General features: G+C 42.4%; 1 protein-coding gene across 47 annotated transcripts in view; it reads left to right on the forward strand.

Annotated features, from left to right (window-relative positions):
• The window catches only part of CLASP1 (cytoplasmic linker associated protein 1), a 278,689-nt gene that overhangs the window by 90,317 nt on the left and 167,920 nt on the right, over window positions 1–20,452 (forward strand). The window contains exon 1 of one of the 47 annotated variants that reach the window (XM_050916966.1): window positions 6,160–6,276. The exons of the other annotated variants lie outside the window; for them this stretch is intronic. Within the exon in view, the coding sequence (XP_050772923.1) occupies window positions 6,261–6,276 (16 nt within the window). The 5' untranslated portion in view covers window positions 6,160–6,260. Of the gene's footprint in view, window positions 1–6,159; window positions 6,277–20,452 lie in introns of those variants that run through there. 47 annotated transcript variants of the gene reach the window in all.

Here is a 20,452-nt window from a genome sequence, read left to right on the forward strand (position 1 = left end):
TCTTTTTTGAACCCTGTTATAGTCCTGACCTTCACAACATCCTCTGGCAAAGAGTTCCACAGACTGACTTTGCATTGTATGAAAAAATACTTCCTTTTTTTTTTTGTTTTAAACCTGCTGCTTATTAATTTCATTTAGTGACCCCTGGTTCTTGTGTTATGAGGAGGTATAAATAACATTTCCTTATTCGTTTTCTCCACACCAATCATGATTTTCGTGATCTCTCTCATATCCCCCCATAGTCATCACTTTTCCAAGCTGAAAAGTCCCAGTCTTATTAATCTCTCCTCATACGGAAGCCGTTCCATACTCTTAATAATTTTTGTTGCCTTTTTCTGTACCTTTTCCAAGTCTAATATATCTTTTTTGAGATGAGGCGAACACATCTGCATGCACTATTCAAGGTGTGGGCATACCATGGATTTATATAAAGACAATATATTCTCTGTCTTATCATCTATCCCTTTCTTAATGATTCCCAACATTCTGTTCGCTTTTTTGACTGCCTCTGCATGCTGAGTGGTTGTTCTCAGAGAACTGTCCACAATGACTCTCAAGATCTCTTTCTTGAATGGTAACAGCTAATTTAGACCCCATCATTGTATATGTATAGTTAGGATTATGTTTTCCAAGGTGCATTACTTTGGATTTATCAACATAGAATTTCATCTGCCATTTTGTTGCCCAGTCACCCAGTTTTAAGAGATCCTTTTGTAGCTCTTCACAGTCTGCTTGGGACTTAATTATCTTGAGTAGTTTTGTATCATCTGCAAATTTTGCCACCTCACTGTTTACCCTTTTTTCCATGAATGTGGATGAATGGGATCCATTTTGTCTTAGTGAGAGATGCTAATGTGGACTCTGGATGTATCTAAGGCAGGTTCTCCTTAAAAAGAGTTTAGCTGGTTATGTCCTATGCAGTGCTGGCACTTGTTGAAGTTTGTTGGGACATATTTGTGCATCATGGTGTTGTGATGTCATGTTACCACATTGTCTCAATAGAGCCCCAGTGCACTGAAATGGTGTGAGATGGTGATGATTCATTGCCATTGGAAGCTGCCTTGGAACCTATTAACATGCCACAAGCTCAGCTTGCAAGTGGATTATCTGAATAATATAAGGGCAGTTCTGGAGGAAAATCAGGTGGATCACAATCTTATATGGCTAGGACAATAGTTAGTATTCAAGGAATGAGTCGCCCTTAAGAATACGTTTTGCTGGAGAGTAGAAAAAGGGGAGTTGTTTCAGATTTCAAGAGCAAGACTTTAGCTGTATAATTATTATACCCTGGATATAACTGAGAAGGGTATCAGCTCCTTAACCTGCCTAACCTCAGGCCCTTAGGAGATTGCTCTAGCCCCCAGGACATTCTTTAACATCTCAGCACTTTGTGTAGTCTCACAGGTGCCTCAGGTACCATGGCTACAGGCACCAAAACTGTGAAAGTATCATGAAGTAGATAAATGGAGGAAGAGAGATGGGTCTTTTCTAAATAACTGTTGACTTACTGAAATTCACCTTGTCTTGATTCACTAAACACATACAATATATTATTTTCTTGATTATTGTTTTTAAAACACCACTTTAAATATGTTTGCTGTTTTTTAATGGAAGCATAACTACTCATAGGTATAAGCAAAACACCTGTGTGTGAGAGAGTGTGGTGAGTTAACTGAGAAGAAAATTCTCAGACTTTTCAATTTCCCTTGGTGTTGTAGGCAGATTCATCCCCTCTGCTTAACTACCCCACCCCTAGTATCCTCCTTTCCTCTCTCTATCCAATGTATAAACAAAATTTGTGCAATAAATCTTTATGTTCAGATGATGCCCTCTAGCAATGGTATTAGACAGTAAATGTGACTTATCTTCAGCCTTGATCACACATTTCATCGTGGCCTAAAGACAGACTTGTTGTCCAGAGAGGTTCTGTTTTATCCTTGCTTTTAGAACCAAGGAGATACTATCAACATCCCCCTGAGTTTACGGAAAAGGTAATAAATAATATGCACCCCAAAGCTTAGCTTTTCACAGGAAATGGCTTCGTGAATCTGCTGATCCCTTTTGGAGTTTGGCAGATGGCCGTGCTTATTGCCAGGCTGTCTACCTTAGTATCATGAAGACTGCTCCTTTTAGGCTGTGTCTGCACTGTGTCTCCTCTTGCAGTAGTGGGAGTGTGAGTGTGTAGGTCAGCTGGCAGCAGTTTAAATAAGCTATTATCTGAGCAGGATAATGGTGGGGCTGATGCAGCTCCATCAGTACTAGAGTTAGCCCAGACCAGTGGCTTGTCTGCACTAGTATTAGCCCCCAGGCTGCTACAGCCGTGTCATGGGGGAAAGGCTCCATGTAGATAAAGCCTCAGACTTCCTCTACACTAGTAGTTTTCAACCTGTGCTCTGCAGACCCCTGGAAGTCTGCAGATGATGCCTAAGATTTCCAAAGTGTCCGCACCTCCAAAAGAAATTTTTTAGGGCCCTGCAAATAAAAAAAAGGTTGAAAACCACTGTTCCATACAGATTCCTGTAAACAGGATTAAATGCCATTTTTGAAGACAGTAAGTCCCTGTCTTCACTACAGAAATCACCATGTTTAAACATCACTGTGCCCAAAGCACGTTATAACGTGATTTATGTCGATGTGTCTAGACAGAAAATTCCTGTGATGATCATGTTAGAAAACTGTTGAACTACTGGCAACACTGAAGTCAGTGGCAGAATTCCTATTGATTTTAGTGAGGCCAGGATTTCACCCACTGTTCTAGCCTATCGTCCAGGGTTAGAGCATGGCCCTCTAGCATGGTTATAAGACAGGTGAGAACAAATGAAGTTACCTATGTCCACACATGTTAGAACCATGTTTTGAAACCATGCCCGAGGCCTCTCTGGTGGGTAGCTGTGAGCGTACATTTGGCGAACGGGGCGGTTCGTAATAGAGTCCTGGCTACCTAGGAGCACTGACCTGTGCTAACTATGACAGAATTCAGAAATGGTTGTCAAGCCTGCCTTATACTGATGTGCAGGGGAATTAATCAGGCAGAAAGGCAATGATGATTTTCACTGAAAGTGGTATCTGCCCAAGAGAATCAGACAGTGGAAAACTATAGCTGAAACCGATCTTTTAGCTCTCAGAGTATGTTGACTTGAATATAGATGTATTTATCAGATCACCGATGTTCATGTAAAAGAAATCAGCGGCTGGAGTGAGAGTTTATATATATTGAGAGTACTTTTGGGGAAGTGCGCTGTAAGTCATTTAGGACTGTCTTGAACAAACAGATTTCATAGCAGATAAGCAACATTTTTTAGTCTGAATAGTGAGACATTCAGTTTACGAGTAACACTGATCAAAATAATGGGATATGTTCTGCTATCAGTAACCCTGATATAAATCTAGAGAAACACTACTGAAGCCAGTGGGTTTACACCAGTGTTAACTGTGATCAGAATTTGAGCCATTGTATATTTTTCCAAATAACAATTCCAGCATTTTTTTTAACAGTGTTTAATCACAATTTCCTCAAATTGATGTTGAGAAACACTTCATATTGTTCCCTGTCAATCTGGACTTTGATTTAAGACTTAATAGTATTATGAATAAAACAACAGTTGTGTGGCGGGGGGAAGGGAGGAAGAGAAGGTCTGAATAGTAATTTGAAGTGGATTTTGTTTATATAGCCTACAGAGGGGAGGATTTCATCTTTGTAAGTATGTTGCTAGGTTACTAGAAAGCCTTACAGGCAGAAAATAGAGCTAAGGTGAATGTTAGATTTCTCGATGATTCTTGATGTATCTGTTTTGTTTTTTACGTATAATTAGTCAACCTCTTGATGCAAAAATTACAGTTTTTTCCCCTCTTTGGCTTTCAGCAACCTAATTATTTTTTGTGTAACTGCCTTTGCTAATTATGCAGATGTACTTGTATCCCTGGGAGAAATAGATTTTCAGCATGAAAGAGCCAATAATTGCAGGCCTAGTCAGTTGCTATCTTCATATGGCATTGCATGATGGTCTTTCATTGGATATGGAATGGAGGGAGGCCCTTGGACATAAATGTACGTTTAATTTACTCTCAGAAATCCCCACTTTTCTGCTTTTCCTGGATTTAGGCCTAGGAGGGCTTGAACCAAAGCTTGTTGAAATCAGTGTTTTTCCATTGACTGCAATGAGCTTTGGATGAAGCTCTAACTACCTGGACTTCTAAATTCAAGTTTCAGAAAGGATCAGGTTAGTCACTGCTTTATCGCATGCTTAAAGGTTAATGATCGATATTACAATGTAGTCATTTTCTCCTATTCAGAAAAGTAGACCGATTGGAAATGACAGCCGTGTCATAAGAGAACAAAACTGTTAGTAAACAAAGTCTCTGATACATAATTTTTAATCCCACTGATCATTACGGAATTCCAATCTGATATTGTTTGCCATTAAATGCTATGTTTTATATCTCAACTCCATACACCAAATCTTGAAGTCATCCTCAGGACCAGATAGTTCCACAGTGGTCCATGCATGGAGGATAACCCCTTTTCTTGTGTGACTGGGGGGAGGGTGGGTGCCCAGATATTCTCTCTCCCTACCCCCAAACAGGTTGGATTGGGCACTTCCTGGAGCAGGGCTCAGGGATGGATAGGAGGTGAAGTTCGGGCGGTAGAAATCTAGGTGGGAGGTCTGACAGCTGGAAGCTCTGAGCAGGCAGTATCAGTGTGGCTATTGCAAGGAGAAAGGGGGCTAGCAGCGCAGCACCCATCCCTGCAGGATGATGCCTGTCTCTGTGCAGAATGGGGGAAATCTCTTTTAACCAATAAGTGGGGTATGCAAGAAAAACTTTTGTGGCCTTTTGACAGTTTGCCATAGGAGAAAGGGGTCAGTGTGAACCTTGCTCCTTATTCAGGCAAAGTCCTCTTGGATTTTGAAGGGAATTTTATCTGTAAGGACAGGGCTAAAAAAACCCCTGAGGATTTGGGTTCATACTTTTGTGACCTGAATCGTTTACCACATAGCTTTCCCTTAGCATAGTAGCTTTGAGTGCTTTATACTAATAACACAAATCTCAAGCTGCTGCTTATTGATTCTTGTTTAGAATGGGGCCCACTACACACACAGGCATTCATCATATAATAATAATAGCCTGCTTAATCCCCCTTCAAAGAAAAATAGAATAATTTATTAATAATAAAACAACACCACTGATAGCGAACACAGTAAACCCATCCCAGCCAAAGGCCTGAGAAGAAAAATGAATTTTACTCTTGGATACTCTTAAGTGTTATTTACAGTGAAGGAGATGTTTAGTCTAATGTAGCCATACTACACTTTGCATTAATCCTGTTTTGTTTCTCAGTTTGTTTATAAAGATCTTGAGAACTTGGAAATGATTAGGTGAAAACTAGTAATTTTCTAGACCTTCCTCTGCCATTCCAGTTATACACTATAGCCACTGTGCTATTTTGACAAGATAGGGTAAGATTTGCTATGCTGCAGTCTTTCTGCAGCTGTGATATTGTGTGTGTAGCAAGCCACTTACAAACAAGGAAATTACAAAATTGAAGGGGATGCTTTTTGTAATGTCTCAAGAGATTAAACTAGCAAACACATTGTGTTTTCCTGAATTCAGACTTCATTGCATGCTTAATTGTCCATTCGGGTTTGTGTTCTATGAATCTCGCTGCCTTGGTGATGAAAAATAAAATTCATTTAATTGACCGAGCATTCACTTGAAAAAGGAGAGAAAAGAAATAGACTTCTACCTTTGGGGCATATAGAAGACAGTAAAGGTCCTTGTCATGCCCTTTTGAATTTATAATGTGCTCTGATAAAACAATGCTGTCCTGGGCCAGGATTAGGGATCCTGGGAGCTACAGATAGCTGATAATAATAACACAGTGTTGAGCATGGCAGACAAGACGTAAATGGATCCCTCAGATTAGCTCTGTTAGTTTTCTAGAAAACAGTCAGAAAAGTGGGCAGGAGTGATCTGGGTTTTCTTTTTGACAAATGTCCTACTGGATCCTGTTCTTATGTCATGACTCTCTTAAAAGAAAGAGGGAAGTGAACAGTCTCAGAGGGACAGATGTTGCTCAGCTGAGTGCAGACTAGGCTTTTATTTTGGAATAGGAGTAGCAGTTGTCGTCTGTGCTAGGTCACACAGAGAAGCCGTTTGGGAGGGTGGAGAGTTTACTGGTGCTTAAGTTACTGAGAGATGTACTGTAGGGCTGCTTTTAGGGCACAGTGCTCTTTATTAGCATCTCAGGATCACTGCAGATTATGACTATTGGGAAAGGTAGGCATTCTGCTTAACGAACGAGCAAAAAGAATGGAAATTGTCATTTATGCCTGTGAATCTGTTTGCGTTTTCATTTCTTTTTAACCTTAGAAAAGAAACCAATAGATTTTATTATTGAGACATTAGTACAATAAAGAAACTTTAAAAAATAGGCTATAAGCATAGTGGCGTATAAACATCAAACAAGACTGAGACTTGCATCAGTTATGTCTGAATGCAGATAAATTGAGCAGGAGTGAAGGGAGAACATATATCTAAGAGAAAAACACCTAGTGAGAGAGGAAAATGATTGGTGGAATTTTTAACTGTCGTTCATAATTTGTGTGATATATTTGAATATTGTTGGTGCTTTTGTTTCTTATCAGTAAGATGTTTGCTGTATCAGCTAAGGAAGATAATTTTAAGTAAGCAGATAGTATTGAGACGGTCCCAGATCATTTGTACATTAACACTGGAATGCAGCTAAAGAATTAGACTGAATGGAGATGTCATTGGCTTTTCTATAATTTAGTTTGTTTTTTTTGGCTAAGGTTCTATAGCAGAAAGGTTGTCTATAGAAGTCAGAAACCGTGAGGAACAGGGAGACAATTAGGCAGAGAAACTTAATGATCTATTTGACTGTGGAGTATTAATTTTCAGGATATGTGTACGTGCTTACATATCTTTTCATGATGCATTCCAATCCTGTGTTTTCATTTCAGTATTCGAGAGGACCCATTTATGTTATCCATCTTGGAAAAACTGTCCCCTCTCCCCCCCCCTCACCCCACCAATCCACTTGTTTTTCTGTTGAAAAAATTATTGGATCATGGCTCTCTCTTGAGACAAAAGGTGATGCTTGTTTTTAACAGATTAAATATGAGAGAAATTTGCATGTGATTGTTGGTATCCGATGTGCTGAATAGAATGTGGCTGTGTACTGACTTTTTTCCTCTTGCTGTATGATCTTACTGACAGGTTTTTAATGTAATGGTTTAGGAGGTATAAACCACCTGTGTTCATTCAATGGGGTAAGATTGATATTATAGATAATATTTTGCGTTTCTGTAGCTCATTCCATCCAAGGATCTCCTAGCCCTTTTAGAATACTACTACAATCCCATAACACACCTGTTAGATAAGTTAACATTGTTTTACAAGTTTTCCGAGGGGAAAGAGGAGGTAAAGGAATGTGAAGTAACATGTCTTTGATCACCCAGCAAGCTGGTGATGGAGCTGAGAATAGTCTCAGAAACCTGAGGATGCTAGTCTTTATGCTAACCACTAGACCTCATTCCCTCCCACAGTAGAGCATTGCTATTAATCTTTGCTATACTGTGTGAAGTTGTCATTTCACCACCCAAGTTCCTTGCATGTTGATTAGATAGCAGAGATCTGAGAATGACACTTCATATAGTATTTTCCAAACATGGAATCTCCCTGTTTGGATGGATTTAATGTACTGGAGAAATGGACATGCTCTATTTCTTGTATAAAGTAAACATATGTTTATTGTTATTAATTAAGCATGAATGATCTCTTCACGCTGTGGATTCTGTGGCTTTTAATGACCAGTTGATGGAGTTGAGGGTCTGGGGGGTCTTAGTCTAGCTGGTCTAATGTGTCAGGAAATGTCTGACCTAGAAGTCGTCATTGATATTATGAACTGTGTAAATATAAAATGTTAGAAGAAACATGACTGGTGGTATCTTCTATTCTTATGGCATCTTTCTTCTGGATGTGCTATAGACCCCAGTGGTCCCCTTGAGATCTTGAGAAGGGACTCTCTGCCTCTAGCCCTTCTCACATGGAAGGGTGAGTGTAAGCTGCTTCCACAGTGCTTATTCTCCCCATTTCTGGGACCTCTTTGAAAGACTAGGATCCCCTTGTGGGGAGGGGCTGGGCGAGGGAGCCACTGGCTGGGCAGGCATCAGTTCTCCTGTCCCCCTGCAGTCCATTTTGTGGTCATGGAAAAAAATCAAGGCAACCTTCATCTGCTTGTGAAACTCTCCATTGGGGAGGTTCTGGGGGCAGTCCTGCCAGTGCAATTCTGGTGGAGCCAGGAGGAGTGTATGTGGGCGTCTATATGGATGGCCTTGTGTGTTTGTCAGATTACCAAGGATCTTCAGGTCTTAGTGACCAAGTCATTATATTTTCCAGTAAGGGGAAAACCTTCCCCATCTGTCTCCAGAACAATTTAGGGAAATTCCACAGTATTTTCATCCTTCCTATGAGATTCCCTTGGGAGGCTGTGATCTGGCCTTGTGTATACAGTGAATCACTGAAATGCAGCTATCTCTGCAGTAGAGTACAGGCTGCCTGATGCAGGTATTCTATTTGCATTTACACTTCTGGGTCTTCCCAGCACTTCAGCAACCAAAGAGACCACAGGATTGCTGTATAATATTATGAATTCTAACCATAATGAAACATCATAATATGTTGCACATATGAATCATGTATAACCAAAGAAAAAGGATATTGAGCAACACATTGTACTGTCTGAAGTTCAGAAATTTACAGTAGATTTCAGGGTTTGCTTGAATAAAGGTCAGGCTCAAAGGTTTTGGGCATAGGAATGAAGGATGATCTTGTGACTGAGATGATGGGGATCGAGGTTCAGTTCCTAGCTCTGCCATGAAGTCTCTGTGTGGCCCTTAGATAAATCAATCACTTTATCTTAGTTCCCCATCTATAAAATGGGGCTTATACTTTCCTATCTCACAGGAGTGACCTAGAGGACTGTTCCCTCATTTATAGTTCTGAGATGCTCAGATACTACAATGTTGTAGGCCATAAAGAATCTAGATGGGCAATGTGTGATCTTAGCCAAAAACAATTGTGCATGTTCGCTGCAGCCCTTAGGGAGGTGAGTTTAGCGCAATGTGGTCTAATGGCTTAAGCACAGGTCTGAGTTTTAATCTGCACTCTGTCACTTGGGCTCTAGGCCTCCATTCCCTCATCTGTAAAGTGGGATTAATGTTCCCCTATCCCAGGGTGCAGCGAAGACTGACTACTGAGTGTTTGGACTCTGCAGGAACTCCTCACTTAACGTTGTAGTTATGTTCCTGAAAAATGAAACGTTAAGCGAAACAATGTTAAACGAATCCAATTTTCCCATAAGATTTAATGTAAATGGGGGGTTTAGGGTCCAAGGAAATTTTTTTTTGCCAGACAAAAGGTATTATATGCATAAACAGTAAAAAAAAAAAATAAATAAAAAAATTTAACCAGTAATTTAATACAGGTATAAGTTTTAAACAGTATTAAACAACCAATTTAATACTATGCCCAGCAGTGATGTTTGTGAAGCTCTTCCCCCGTCCCTTCGAGCCTCCTGAATGCTGGCAGGGTTCAGTCCTGGTTGACAGTGAAAAATTAAAGGGTGCTTTGCACCCACCAGCAGCAAAGCTCCCCTCGCCTCCGCCTCGCGCCTCCTTCCCCGAGCATGCCTCATCCCCGCTCTTCCCCCTCCCTCTGAGAAAGTCCTAACAGCTGTTTGGCGGTGGAGGAGGCGCTGGGAGAGGAGGGGGAGGTGGTGGAGAAGAGGAAGTTGTGCAATGCTCCCTTGTAAAGTCGCTGCTCTTCCAGAGAATCCTACAAGCAGTGGACAGAGCAGGCAGCCAAAGGACTTTGTAAGGGAGCATTGCACAACTTTAAATGAGCCTGTTCCCTAATGGAGCAGGGACGTAACATCAAAACAACGTTAAATGGGAGGACTTAAATGTCCTTTGAAAACAAACCTTGTTCTGTAAGTTAAGTATTATTAAGGAAAAAGAGGCAGTGTTTGCCTTTAGCTGTTCAAGTAGGGTCCCTATTGTTGGTTGTATTTGTATTTGTGTTGAACTTTATTTTTAATGGGTTATTTTAGCACTACCTTGAAAAACAGAAAGAGAGAGGACTTCTCTTCCTCCTGTCTTCCTCTGTTGTCATTAAACCAGATCTGTGGTCCTCTGGACCCAGCACTTCTCTGACTTCCCGTTAATTGTTAAGGGCCTCTTGTCAGGTTTTTCTGTGTTCTTGACCGGCAAATATAAAAGGACAAAGTTAACATTTAAAATACTTTGAGGCCATCCTTCAGTGTAAACCAATGAGGCCTGTTTCCTCAGTGAAAGAAAAATTAATACTCAAAACTCCCATTAACTTTGGTGGAGGTTGGAACCATAAATTTCTTGCACACCTAGAGATGAATAGACCCTTTAGTATGCAAATATCCCCTATATTAAAGGAACTTTCCTTGGTGATGTGAGGCTGCTCAGTGGATGTGGTAAGGGACATGTGAGACAGGGAACGAGTATCAAAAGGGAATATGTAAATATCATGAACACCATTTCTTGAATCTTATACTGCCTGCTTTCAAGTGATATTGAAATGATTGAAAAAAAAAAAGGGAGTATAGGGAATTTATTAAATGTTAAGCCTACCAGGTGACCATTATGCCAGTCAGGTAATGGAATCCATATAGAATGATGTAAACTAACACTGCAGTGGGACCTGCAAACATACCCTACCTCTTAGTGGAAGCTGGTGAACTGAGAGAGGGGAGGCACATGCAGCAGTGTTACTATTTCTCTGGGTCAGATCTCTTTTCTTCTGCCCTTTTCTTTTTGTCCCACTCTGAGGTTTGTGGTGATCACAGAAAAACAGACACTGTCCATCATGCCAGTTTTGGACCAGCCACCTGATATCTTCTCCACTCCCCTGCCTGCCTCCTTCTAGATCTCTTGTCAGGAAGAATTAGGGTCAGGGCTGGTACAGCATTAATTCCAATGACATTTCCTATGAAAGTGCCAGTTGTAAATCTGACACGACTGATCTAGTATCACTAACATTTATTACACGGAACTTCCTCTGACTACCAAATCTTAGGCTTCCCAAAGATCCCTGCCAATTACAGCAACAACATTAAAGCTCTAATGAAGAAGGCATTGTATGTAAGGTTAAGTGCATTGACACCTGTAAATTGGCCTTTTAATTCTCGGACATTCAAGACTAATTTGATCATGTGTTCTACATCTTCAAAGCCCGTGGAAGTGCCTGGACTGTAAGTTTTTCAGGGCAAGGTCTTTACGTTTGGTCAGAAAAGCACTATGCACATTTATGGAGCTGTGTAAATATAGTAAGTGTTCTCACTGCAGGAAGCTTTGTACTAGACCCCCAAATATATTCTCTTCTCTTGGAGAATGATCTAGGAGAATAGTTTTGGGATCTCTCTGTTTGACTCTGGTCAAGGTAGTGGTGACTGAAAGTTATCTCCTGAAAGCTTCGTATAACTCAAGCTGATGATCCTGGTCCAGTTCTGCTGAGCAGAGTCCTTCTCACAGAACACACCATCACAGCTGGAATTAATTAGCACCATTATTGGCAGCCTCCGTAGTCACCAAGGAGCATAGGGGACATAGCTGAAGTATTCTCACACCTCAGGAGGTGCCCTTTGGTGAATATGAAACTTCTCCATGGTAATGGAATGTTCTTTGTTTATCTTGGTGATTTGTTTTCCGATTAGGCACATCACAAGTGAAAGGCACTTAGGTGGTGTAATTAGCAGCCTCAGATGAGGAGTGCACAGTGCTAGGACAACAAGGGAGCTGCAGGTAGGGATTCAGGTGCAGTGACAGCAGTGTGAGAGGTGGTGGTATGCACAGCCTGTTCCGGTAGTACGCTGCCTGGCTCTATGCTGTTGTGTCCATGCGTATTCAAGTACCCAAACAGAATAGTGCATTATAACAAGCAGTGCCCATAATCATGTACATTTATTCCTGTGTCTAGACTAAAGAATAAATCGTAGTCTTTGAAAGAAGCTGAATGCAAATACTTTCAGATTTAAAGTTCCTCTCTTTTATTTAGCCATTTCACATACTAAAATAATAGGTTTAAAAGATGGCAAAGAACCATTAAAATATTTAATCAGTTCCCCAGAGAAACTAAGGAGGCCGCTACATACACCGATAGGTGACAATCCAGTATTAACTGATACTACTGGACAAATGCCCTCACTCGCATCCCAGCACACTCACTGATGTCAGTGATACTAGGGTCTCCTTTTCCCCCCGCCCCCAGTAGCATTTAGGGGGTCAAATTCTGCCCTCAGTTACATCATATGTGCAAACAGAGAAACTCCATTGTCAGCATATGGTCGCTGTCTGGCATTGCATTGCCCTCCTTAGGCTTTCTTAATTATGTATGATTTTCAGAAGTAATTCAGCTGTTCCTTGGATGGGGTGGCGTGATTTTAGAGTAAAACCCACACTGTAATAAATAGTAACTGTCCTAATTTTGAAGCATAAGACAGCAAATGCAATACACGCCTAGGTTTCTTTTGCCTGCTGAAGGAATTAACCATGCCCTGCTGCTCTGCCAGAGGAATCCTTTTGTTGCACTGTGCTAAGCAGTTTGAATTTCTCTTGTTTACTCTCCCAAAAGCCCAAGAAAATAGAGAGTCCTGAATAATCTGTGCTTGATTTTTCTGTACGTACAGCCTGTAGTGAGCTCACCAGAGCATGGGGTTAGGGGAGGAAAATAGCTAGTCACTCTTTCCCTGCACTTGGCCTCCTGTAAAAAGTTCACAGCAGCCAAGAGCCAGTTGACTTTTAGAGCAAATGTCATAGAGGATGGAAGGAGACAAATGTCTTAAAAATGCCGTCTTTCCCCTGCCACTGTCACTGAAAACGCTATGCCCAACTACAGTAGAACCTCAGAGTTCTGAACACCTCGTGAATAGAGGTTGGTTGTAACTGAACAAAATGTTATGGTTGTTCTTTCAGAAGTTTACAACTGAACATTGACTTAATACAGCTTTGAAACTAATGTGCCAAAGAAAAATGCTGTTTTCCCTTTATTTTTCTCATAGTTTGTATTTAACACAGTAGTGTATTGTTTGATTTAAAAAAAAAAAAAAAAAAGAATCCATCCCTCTGCTTGCTGTTTACTTACTATTCTTAAAAGTAACTGCTAAAATGACCACAGGTGAATGGGATTTGTGAGAATTTTCTCTTTTTTGTTTTTTTGTTTTTCAGTTTGTTTGTGTCATCGACAGCATTTGTGAGGAGTCACTGTCACCATTTCCCTTGTCAAATCAGTTAGTCCGTTTTCCCTTTTGTCCGTGTGAATCTTACGCACCACAACAGGGGAGAACACGTGATTGTAAAGCCAAAGAAACTGACGCCAGGACTGGGGGGACCTACAACCCTGTAACCTCTTTTTACTCTCTGTTTTATTGGATTTCAACTTAAAGTAACACTGTCCACTGCTCTCTTTCTTTGCTTACTTCATACTGTTGTTGCACCGCAGTGCAGCAGTGGGCTCCATCCTACTCTGTTACGCTGGTGTAAAAGCAGACTATTGCCACTGACTGCACGGGGGAGTAGAGTTAAATCCATTGAGCTTTTTTCCTCAACTTTCTGGATATTTTTAACACTGTAACTAATGTCATGGTGATGAATGTCCATTCTCTGGATCTTATGGGCTCAAATTTGCCTCCCCGGTGTGGGGGCATTAGAAAGGGGGAGGGGAACAGGGAGCCCTCCTGTCCCAGTACACCTTCGTAGGAGTTGGGGATCAACTGGCTCCCAGCACGGTGGGGAGCTTTAGGGGTGGGGGTGTTGACAGGAAGGTAGCACTGGATGCAGCTGCTGTACGATGGCAGCAAGCGCCCCTGCCGTGCACCCCAGCCCCTGAATGTTAAGTGTTACATCTGTGGGAGGAATAATGCTTCCAGTTACATCACTTTGGATAGTGGGCCTCCCTCCTTCCCAACGGGGTTCTGGTTCATAACAGAGCCCTAAATAGCTAAGTGATCAGGATTTTGGAGGGGTGCCAAAGGAGTCTTTGCAAACTCACAATTCCGTTTCTCTTTCATTTTTTGGTGAATTTGCTGTGTGTGAAAGTGAAGGTGTGATGGTGCTGCTTGGAGCAAGGCACTGGGCAAGCAGGGGCTGTGCAAGCTTCACACCTCCCCCCCTGCCCCCCGCCCCAATGTAGCTCTGCCAGTGTATTTCAGTCCTAATTTACACCCCTGCTGTTTGAGTCCTGGGCTGAACTGAGCTGAGTCTGCAGAGACTTCGAATCATACAGAGCATTTATGATGTGGAGAGTCAGCTACGTTCCTTTTCACTTGAGACTTTAATAGAATATGATCCTGAGTGTCTAGAGGCAAAATCTTTTTGTGGTAGCTCACTGAAGCTGCTAGCCCGTGACAATGTCCCTTCAAGAAGCTGCATACCTGCATTTAATAGCTCCTCTCCTTCTGTGGATTCTAGTTTGGTCCCTAGTTTGTATTTTTCCTATCTCTTTTTAGAGGAGACTGCTAGAATTTAGATCTAATCAGCTTTGGTTGTTCACGGGTGTGCACACACTCTGTTCCTTGTTTACAGTTTCTCTCTGTATCCCTCTGAAAAGTGCTGCTAGACCAGTGTGTTGCTATGGAATATGTAGTGTGCCCATGTTTCCCCCCTCAGATATTCCCTGTTCATAGGACTCGGGTATTGGCAGGTCTGCACATGATGCCATCTGTTCTAACAGGCAGTGTTTGATCAGACAGGATATAGGGACTTGTGAGAATCCTGTGCTGGAGGTTGGAGGGTTGTAGATAATGCAGCACAGAGCACTGGGTTTGTTGTTCAGCTGTCCGTTAGCCAAAATGGGGATTAAAAAAAAAGAAAATTGTGTGAATTTAGGGCTGGTGAAAGGTTCTGGTTTGAGAATGTCTGGGGGGAAAATGTCCTCTGCACGTCAACAGAACAAACCTGAGCTGGAGGGGCCACCTCTAGGGATGAGGAGATACATTCAGTCCTTCATCTGAGAATGCTGAAATGGATACGCTTGTCCAGCAAACACGTTTCACATATATCATCAAACATCAGATACTAAGAGCTTTAGATCACAGCTGACCTAGGTAAGGTTTCATGAGGTAACTTAAGAGTAAAACATTTTATGTTTTGATGCCATCAAGTCCTGTGATAAAATGGGATTTTAGCAATATTACTTCCCTTGTTTGGAAGGTTGATAGTCTCTGGTTTGTTAGAAGAACTTGAAAAAAAAAGATTTTTCCTGGAACAACATATAGATGCTAGAAAAGGACTGACACAGTGAATCGTCATTTTCTCCTGGTGCTAGAATCTTGGCACTTGCTATATCTAGTCCTAATGGACCACTGGATACAGAAAATTCCAAATTGGAAGTTTGACCTTTGCATTAAAAGTCACCAAAAAGTCATCATTAGCTTTTTTATCAAATGTTAGCAGTTCAAGTGCACTTCACATTGATATTAAGGCTAAGAGTTAATAAATCAGTTAATAATCAATTCTTCTATGAACTGATCCTGTTGGGTATACCTAATGGGGAGATATGAAAGTCAGCTGAGGTCACCAGGTCCATTATCAGATTTTTGCCAAGAACATTTCCATAGCTATGTTTCTGGGGAAGTTAATGACAATCATTGCATTAATGTCACTGTTCCATCTCACCATCGACAAGATGATGCATTTGCTCATGGTGGTTGTTGCACACAATGTTAAAGGTATAATAAGGAAAGGGACCTCACCCACACACAACTTGCTGTCAGTATAGTATTTCCACAACATATAAGTAGACACCAGCAATAATGATAGTCTTTGTCATAAATATATACCGTCAACCTCTTTGACATTGTTGTAAAAGCAGATGAAATTACCGTACTTTATTCCAGTTTTACCATGCAGCAGGTTCTCATCACCAATGTTAATAAGAGGTTGCATATCTGCATACCTATGAGTAAGGGATCAATGATTAAGATAAGTGTCTCTCTTCTACTAATCACAGGCTGCTCTCTATGATTAAAATAGTAAAATTAAAGTTGCAACATCAAGAAATATGGGGAAGTGCTGCAAGGCTGATACTGGTAGTTCCATTTGCCTGAAGATCAGGCTGCTACAAATTTAGTGGTGAAGGTCGTATTTTGGGCCTGTCAATCTTGACACTACCCTTCAACATACTTCATTGGTTCTCTTTCGGCACCTTTGTTCTTGGGTGATGAGTTTTTTCACCAGCTTCTCTCCCAGCTCCAGTTCTTTATTGAGAAAAAATTACATATTTCTTGTATAACTCATGAAATCTGAGTTCATTTCCCAGCTCTGCCACATTCTTCCTGTGCCACCTTGGGTTTTGTCAAGAGTCTCCTTTGAATCATGCGCTATCTCCCAGAGGCTACTTCAGCCAAACCGGGAGATTTTGTGCTCTAACAGTTTGGCACGGCAGCGGAGGTAAGGCAGGCTCCTTTACCTGCTTTGGCTCCGTGCTACTCCCAGAAGCGGCCACCACCGTCCCTGTAGCCCCGTGGAGGAGGGGGCAGGGGGTTTCTGTGCACTGCCCCTGTCCTGAGTGCCGACTCTGCAGCTTCCATTAGCTGGGAACTCCGGCCAATGGGAGCTGTGGGGGCGGTATCTGTGGGCAGCGGCGCGTGGAGACCCCCCCTTCCCACCTAGGAGTCACTGCCAGAGGGAATGTAATGCCAATTAAAAAATAATAATAATAATAATAACAACAAATAGATTCTTGCTTTTGAAATTTAAGGGAAATATAAAACTAAAGGAGAGAGAACTGGATCTTCCTGACTGACTTCTATTGCTCTGTTTTTCTGGAGGCTCTCTCTCCATGCTTTTTAACAGGTCCTGTTAATTATTGATCAAACATATGGGGGTCTTCAACAAAAGATCTATTACAAAAATCAACCAAACAAATCCAGACCCAAAATAGTCTTTAAAACAGCATGAGTAGAGAAACAAGAGCTACTACAGAGAGTTCAAAGGTCTATACGGAAATGGGGCAATACCTTATTTTTACCCTTGAATAACATGAGAGCACTGAGCTTGCATTTGGAACAAGGTTATGGCAGAAAAAAAGTCTCAGAACTGATTTCCACATCTTGGGTTTCGTGACTTGGTGTGCACATTTTTATTTATCTTTTATATCAGAACACTTTTTTGTTATTTTGGCATTTGTAACGATTTTTTTGGAGACTAAATAGTCTGTAAAGTAGTGATAAAAAGCAGCAGTACAAACACACATTTACTTTCCATCAAATAGGCATGTTCAGATGAAATGGGATGAGTCAAACAGCACAATATGAGACTCTTAGTTATATTGGGAGCAGTGGTTTCTCATTAACACTGCTGTGTGAAAATGGAGTTGAGATTCACAAGTTTGATAGCAGGTGAGATTCATGTATTTTTATTAGCAAACTATGTAGGGTGAAGCTGAAGGCAAATTTGAACATAGTTGTCTCTGTTGCTCCGTGTCTAACATGTTAATTTTTCTATTTACTAATGCTTTTCTTTTTAAAATGAAAGCAACCGCAGATGGATGCTAATGGTCACCAGCTGATGTGGTGTCACAGTGTTCTTGTGCTTGCAGACTGATTTCAGAGTGTTTCCATACACTGATGTCACCTTTTTTAGGGTAGAAATTTAAACTTTTTAAGTTCTTCATTCCTTTGCTCTTAACAGATTTGTACAGTGTGATTCCTTTGTGGACCTTTTCCTTCCAGCACAGACAACTTGTTTACTGAACCTTCTGTGCCGACAGAAATATTCTGTTGTATACTCCAGCAGTGGTCCATGTTTTGTGTTGAATTTAAACAAGGGTATATCATCAACGGATATGTTCAAAGCTAATACACACCCCGTTCAGCTAGGGATTGTTTAGGAGTATTATAAATCAATCCTTCCACAGTGCCGAGTGGCTAAGAACTGATGATAATGCCCTCAAGAGGGTCCCTTTCCTTCCAGTCTAAATCATTCTGAGACTGAGACCTGGTCTACCTTAGCAAATTAGGTTAGTTTAACTGCGTTGGTCGGGGTGGGAAACATCCACACCTTTGAGTGGCGTTATCCAACCCAAATCCCCATGTAGACAGTGATAGATAAAAATTTTCCATTGACCTAGCTATTGCACCTTGCAGAAGTGGATTACCTACTCTAATGGGAGAACCTCTTTTGTTGGCATAGGTAGTGTCTACACCAGTGGTCTCCAACCCTTTTACGCACAAGATCACTTTTTGACTTTAAGATCAACTCAGGATAGGGTGACCAGATGTCTCGATTTTATAGGGACAGTCCTGATTTTTGGAGCTTTTTCTTACATAGGCACCTATTATCCTCCACTCCTTGTCCTGATTCTTCACATTTGCTATCTGGTCACCCTAACTCAGGATCTACTCCTGCCTTCCCTGAGGCCCTGCCCCTTCCCCGAGGCCCTGCCCTACTCACTCCATTCCCCCCTCCCTGTGTTGCTCGCTCTCCCCCACCCTCACTCACTTTCATGGGGTTGGGGTGCCAGAGAGGGTGCAGGCTCTGGGCTGGAGCTGAGGGGTTTGAAGTGTGGAAGTGGGCTCCAGGCTGAGCCTGGGGCAAGGGGTTAGAGTGCAGGAGTTTGGGTTCAGGGGTCATATAGTCACACTGCACATAATCTCATAGAATCCATTGGCCAGTTCATGAATTTTACTCTTTATTAGTGTCATTTGTGGTTTATAGATCCAAAATCCTTCAGGGATTGTCACAAATCAGTGTTACATTCTCAACTGTGGGGTGTGCATTGGCTGAACCTGGGGCAGGCGGTTGGGGTACAGGAGTGAGGGGTGTGGGCTCTGGGAGGGAGTTTGGTGCAGGCGGGGGCTCCGGGCTGGTGCAAGGGATTGGGGTACAGGAGGGCACTCCAGGCTGGGGCAGGGTGTTGGGATGCAGGAGGAAGTGCGAGGTGCAGACTCCGGCCAGGGTGTCTTGCGCAGTGGGGCTCAGGCAGGCTGCCTGCCTTTCTGTGGCCCCATGCCCTCCCAGAAGCGGCTGGCTGCTAGCATGTCTCTGGGGTCCCTTGTGGGGAGGAGGAGCAATGGGTCTCTGTGTGCTGCCAAGGCCCGCAAGCACCACCGCTGCAGCTCCCATTGGTCAGTGTGTTTGGCAAGCTCTCTAAATCCTTGTGAAGATGCAGGCAAAAACATTTGAAGATGCTATAGCTGGCCATATTGTAGCCTATGTTCCTAAAATACAATAGGCAATAGCTGGGGAGCTGGTGCACTGTGACCACTGCTTATTATGCTAATCATAATCATCATACTGCTACCTTGCACTCCCACTGTCTATTTGCTCTATCCACCCTTTGTCACAGACCAGTACATAAGCCCTAAGCTTGCAAAGACTTCACAGATTGTGATTAGTCCTGCTTCAATGGGACTAGCTGCTGTATGTAAACTTAAGCATGTGCTTGAGTCTTTGCAGGATCAGGGCCTTAAGTTGTAAACTCTTTAGTGCAATGACCATGTTTGCATTATATGTATGTGTGACGAACTAGGAATGTTCTTAATATTGCTCTGAATACTGTGTTGGTGCCTCAGTGGAATCAGGGTGTGTGATTGCTGCAGAGCAAAGGGCCAGTGCACCTAAATGCCTGGCACTCTGTCTCCTAGCAACTGATGGCCTGGGCCCCTCCCCTGCAAAGGTGCCAGCTGAAGGTGTTGGAGACAAAGAGATCATGTGACCTCCTGGCCCGGGAAAGGAGCTGAGCAGAGAGGAGGGGCTGGGGGGGGTTGTTAGTCTGGAGCTGGCTGAGGGCAGACGTGGGGGGTCTGGCTCACTTCCCCCCAGAATGGACCCGGCCGAGGGGTCCGGTTCGCTGTATCTACAAGCTCTGTTTTAGACCCTGTTCCTGTCATTGAATAAACCTCTGTGTTACTGGCTGGCTGAGAGTCACATCTGACTGCGAAGTCGGGGTGCAGGACCCTGTGGCTTCCCCAGGACCCCGCTGGGGCGGGCTCGCTGTGGGAAGCGCACGGAGGGGCAGAGGCTGCTGAATGCTCCAAGGAGAGACCCAGGAGGTGAAGCCGTGGGAGCTTCTTGCCCTGAACAAGTCTGCTCCAAGGGAGAGGAGGCTCCCCAAAGTCCTGATTGGCTTGGTGAGGAGCAGTTCCAGAGCATCGCCCGGTGACTCCGTGACGATATGCACAACACCAAGCAAAATGGGGCCCTGATCCCTGACTTGGGCTTCGAGGTACCACAGTAAAACAAATAAATAAATAATAGTAATCTTCCATCAACTTCTGTGGCAGTTTTGGTTACACAGGATTTAACCCTCCGATCACAAAAAGAAACCAGCCAAAAAACCAGTAGGCCACTCAGAACACAGTTTTGGACAAATGAGTCAAATCCAGTGTCTGATATTTATTTCT

This window comes from Gopherus flavomarginatus, chromosome 10, assembly GCF_025201925.1.
Source record: "Gopherus flavomarginatus isolate rGopFla2 chromosome 10, rGopFla2.mat.asm, whole genome shotgun sequence".
Lineage (NCBI taxonomy): Eukaryota > Metazoa > Chordata > Testudines > Testudinidae > Gopherus > Gopherus flavomarginatus.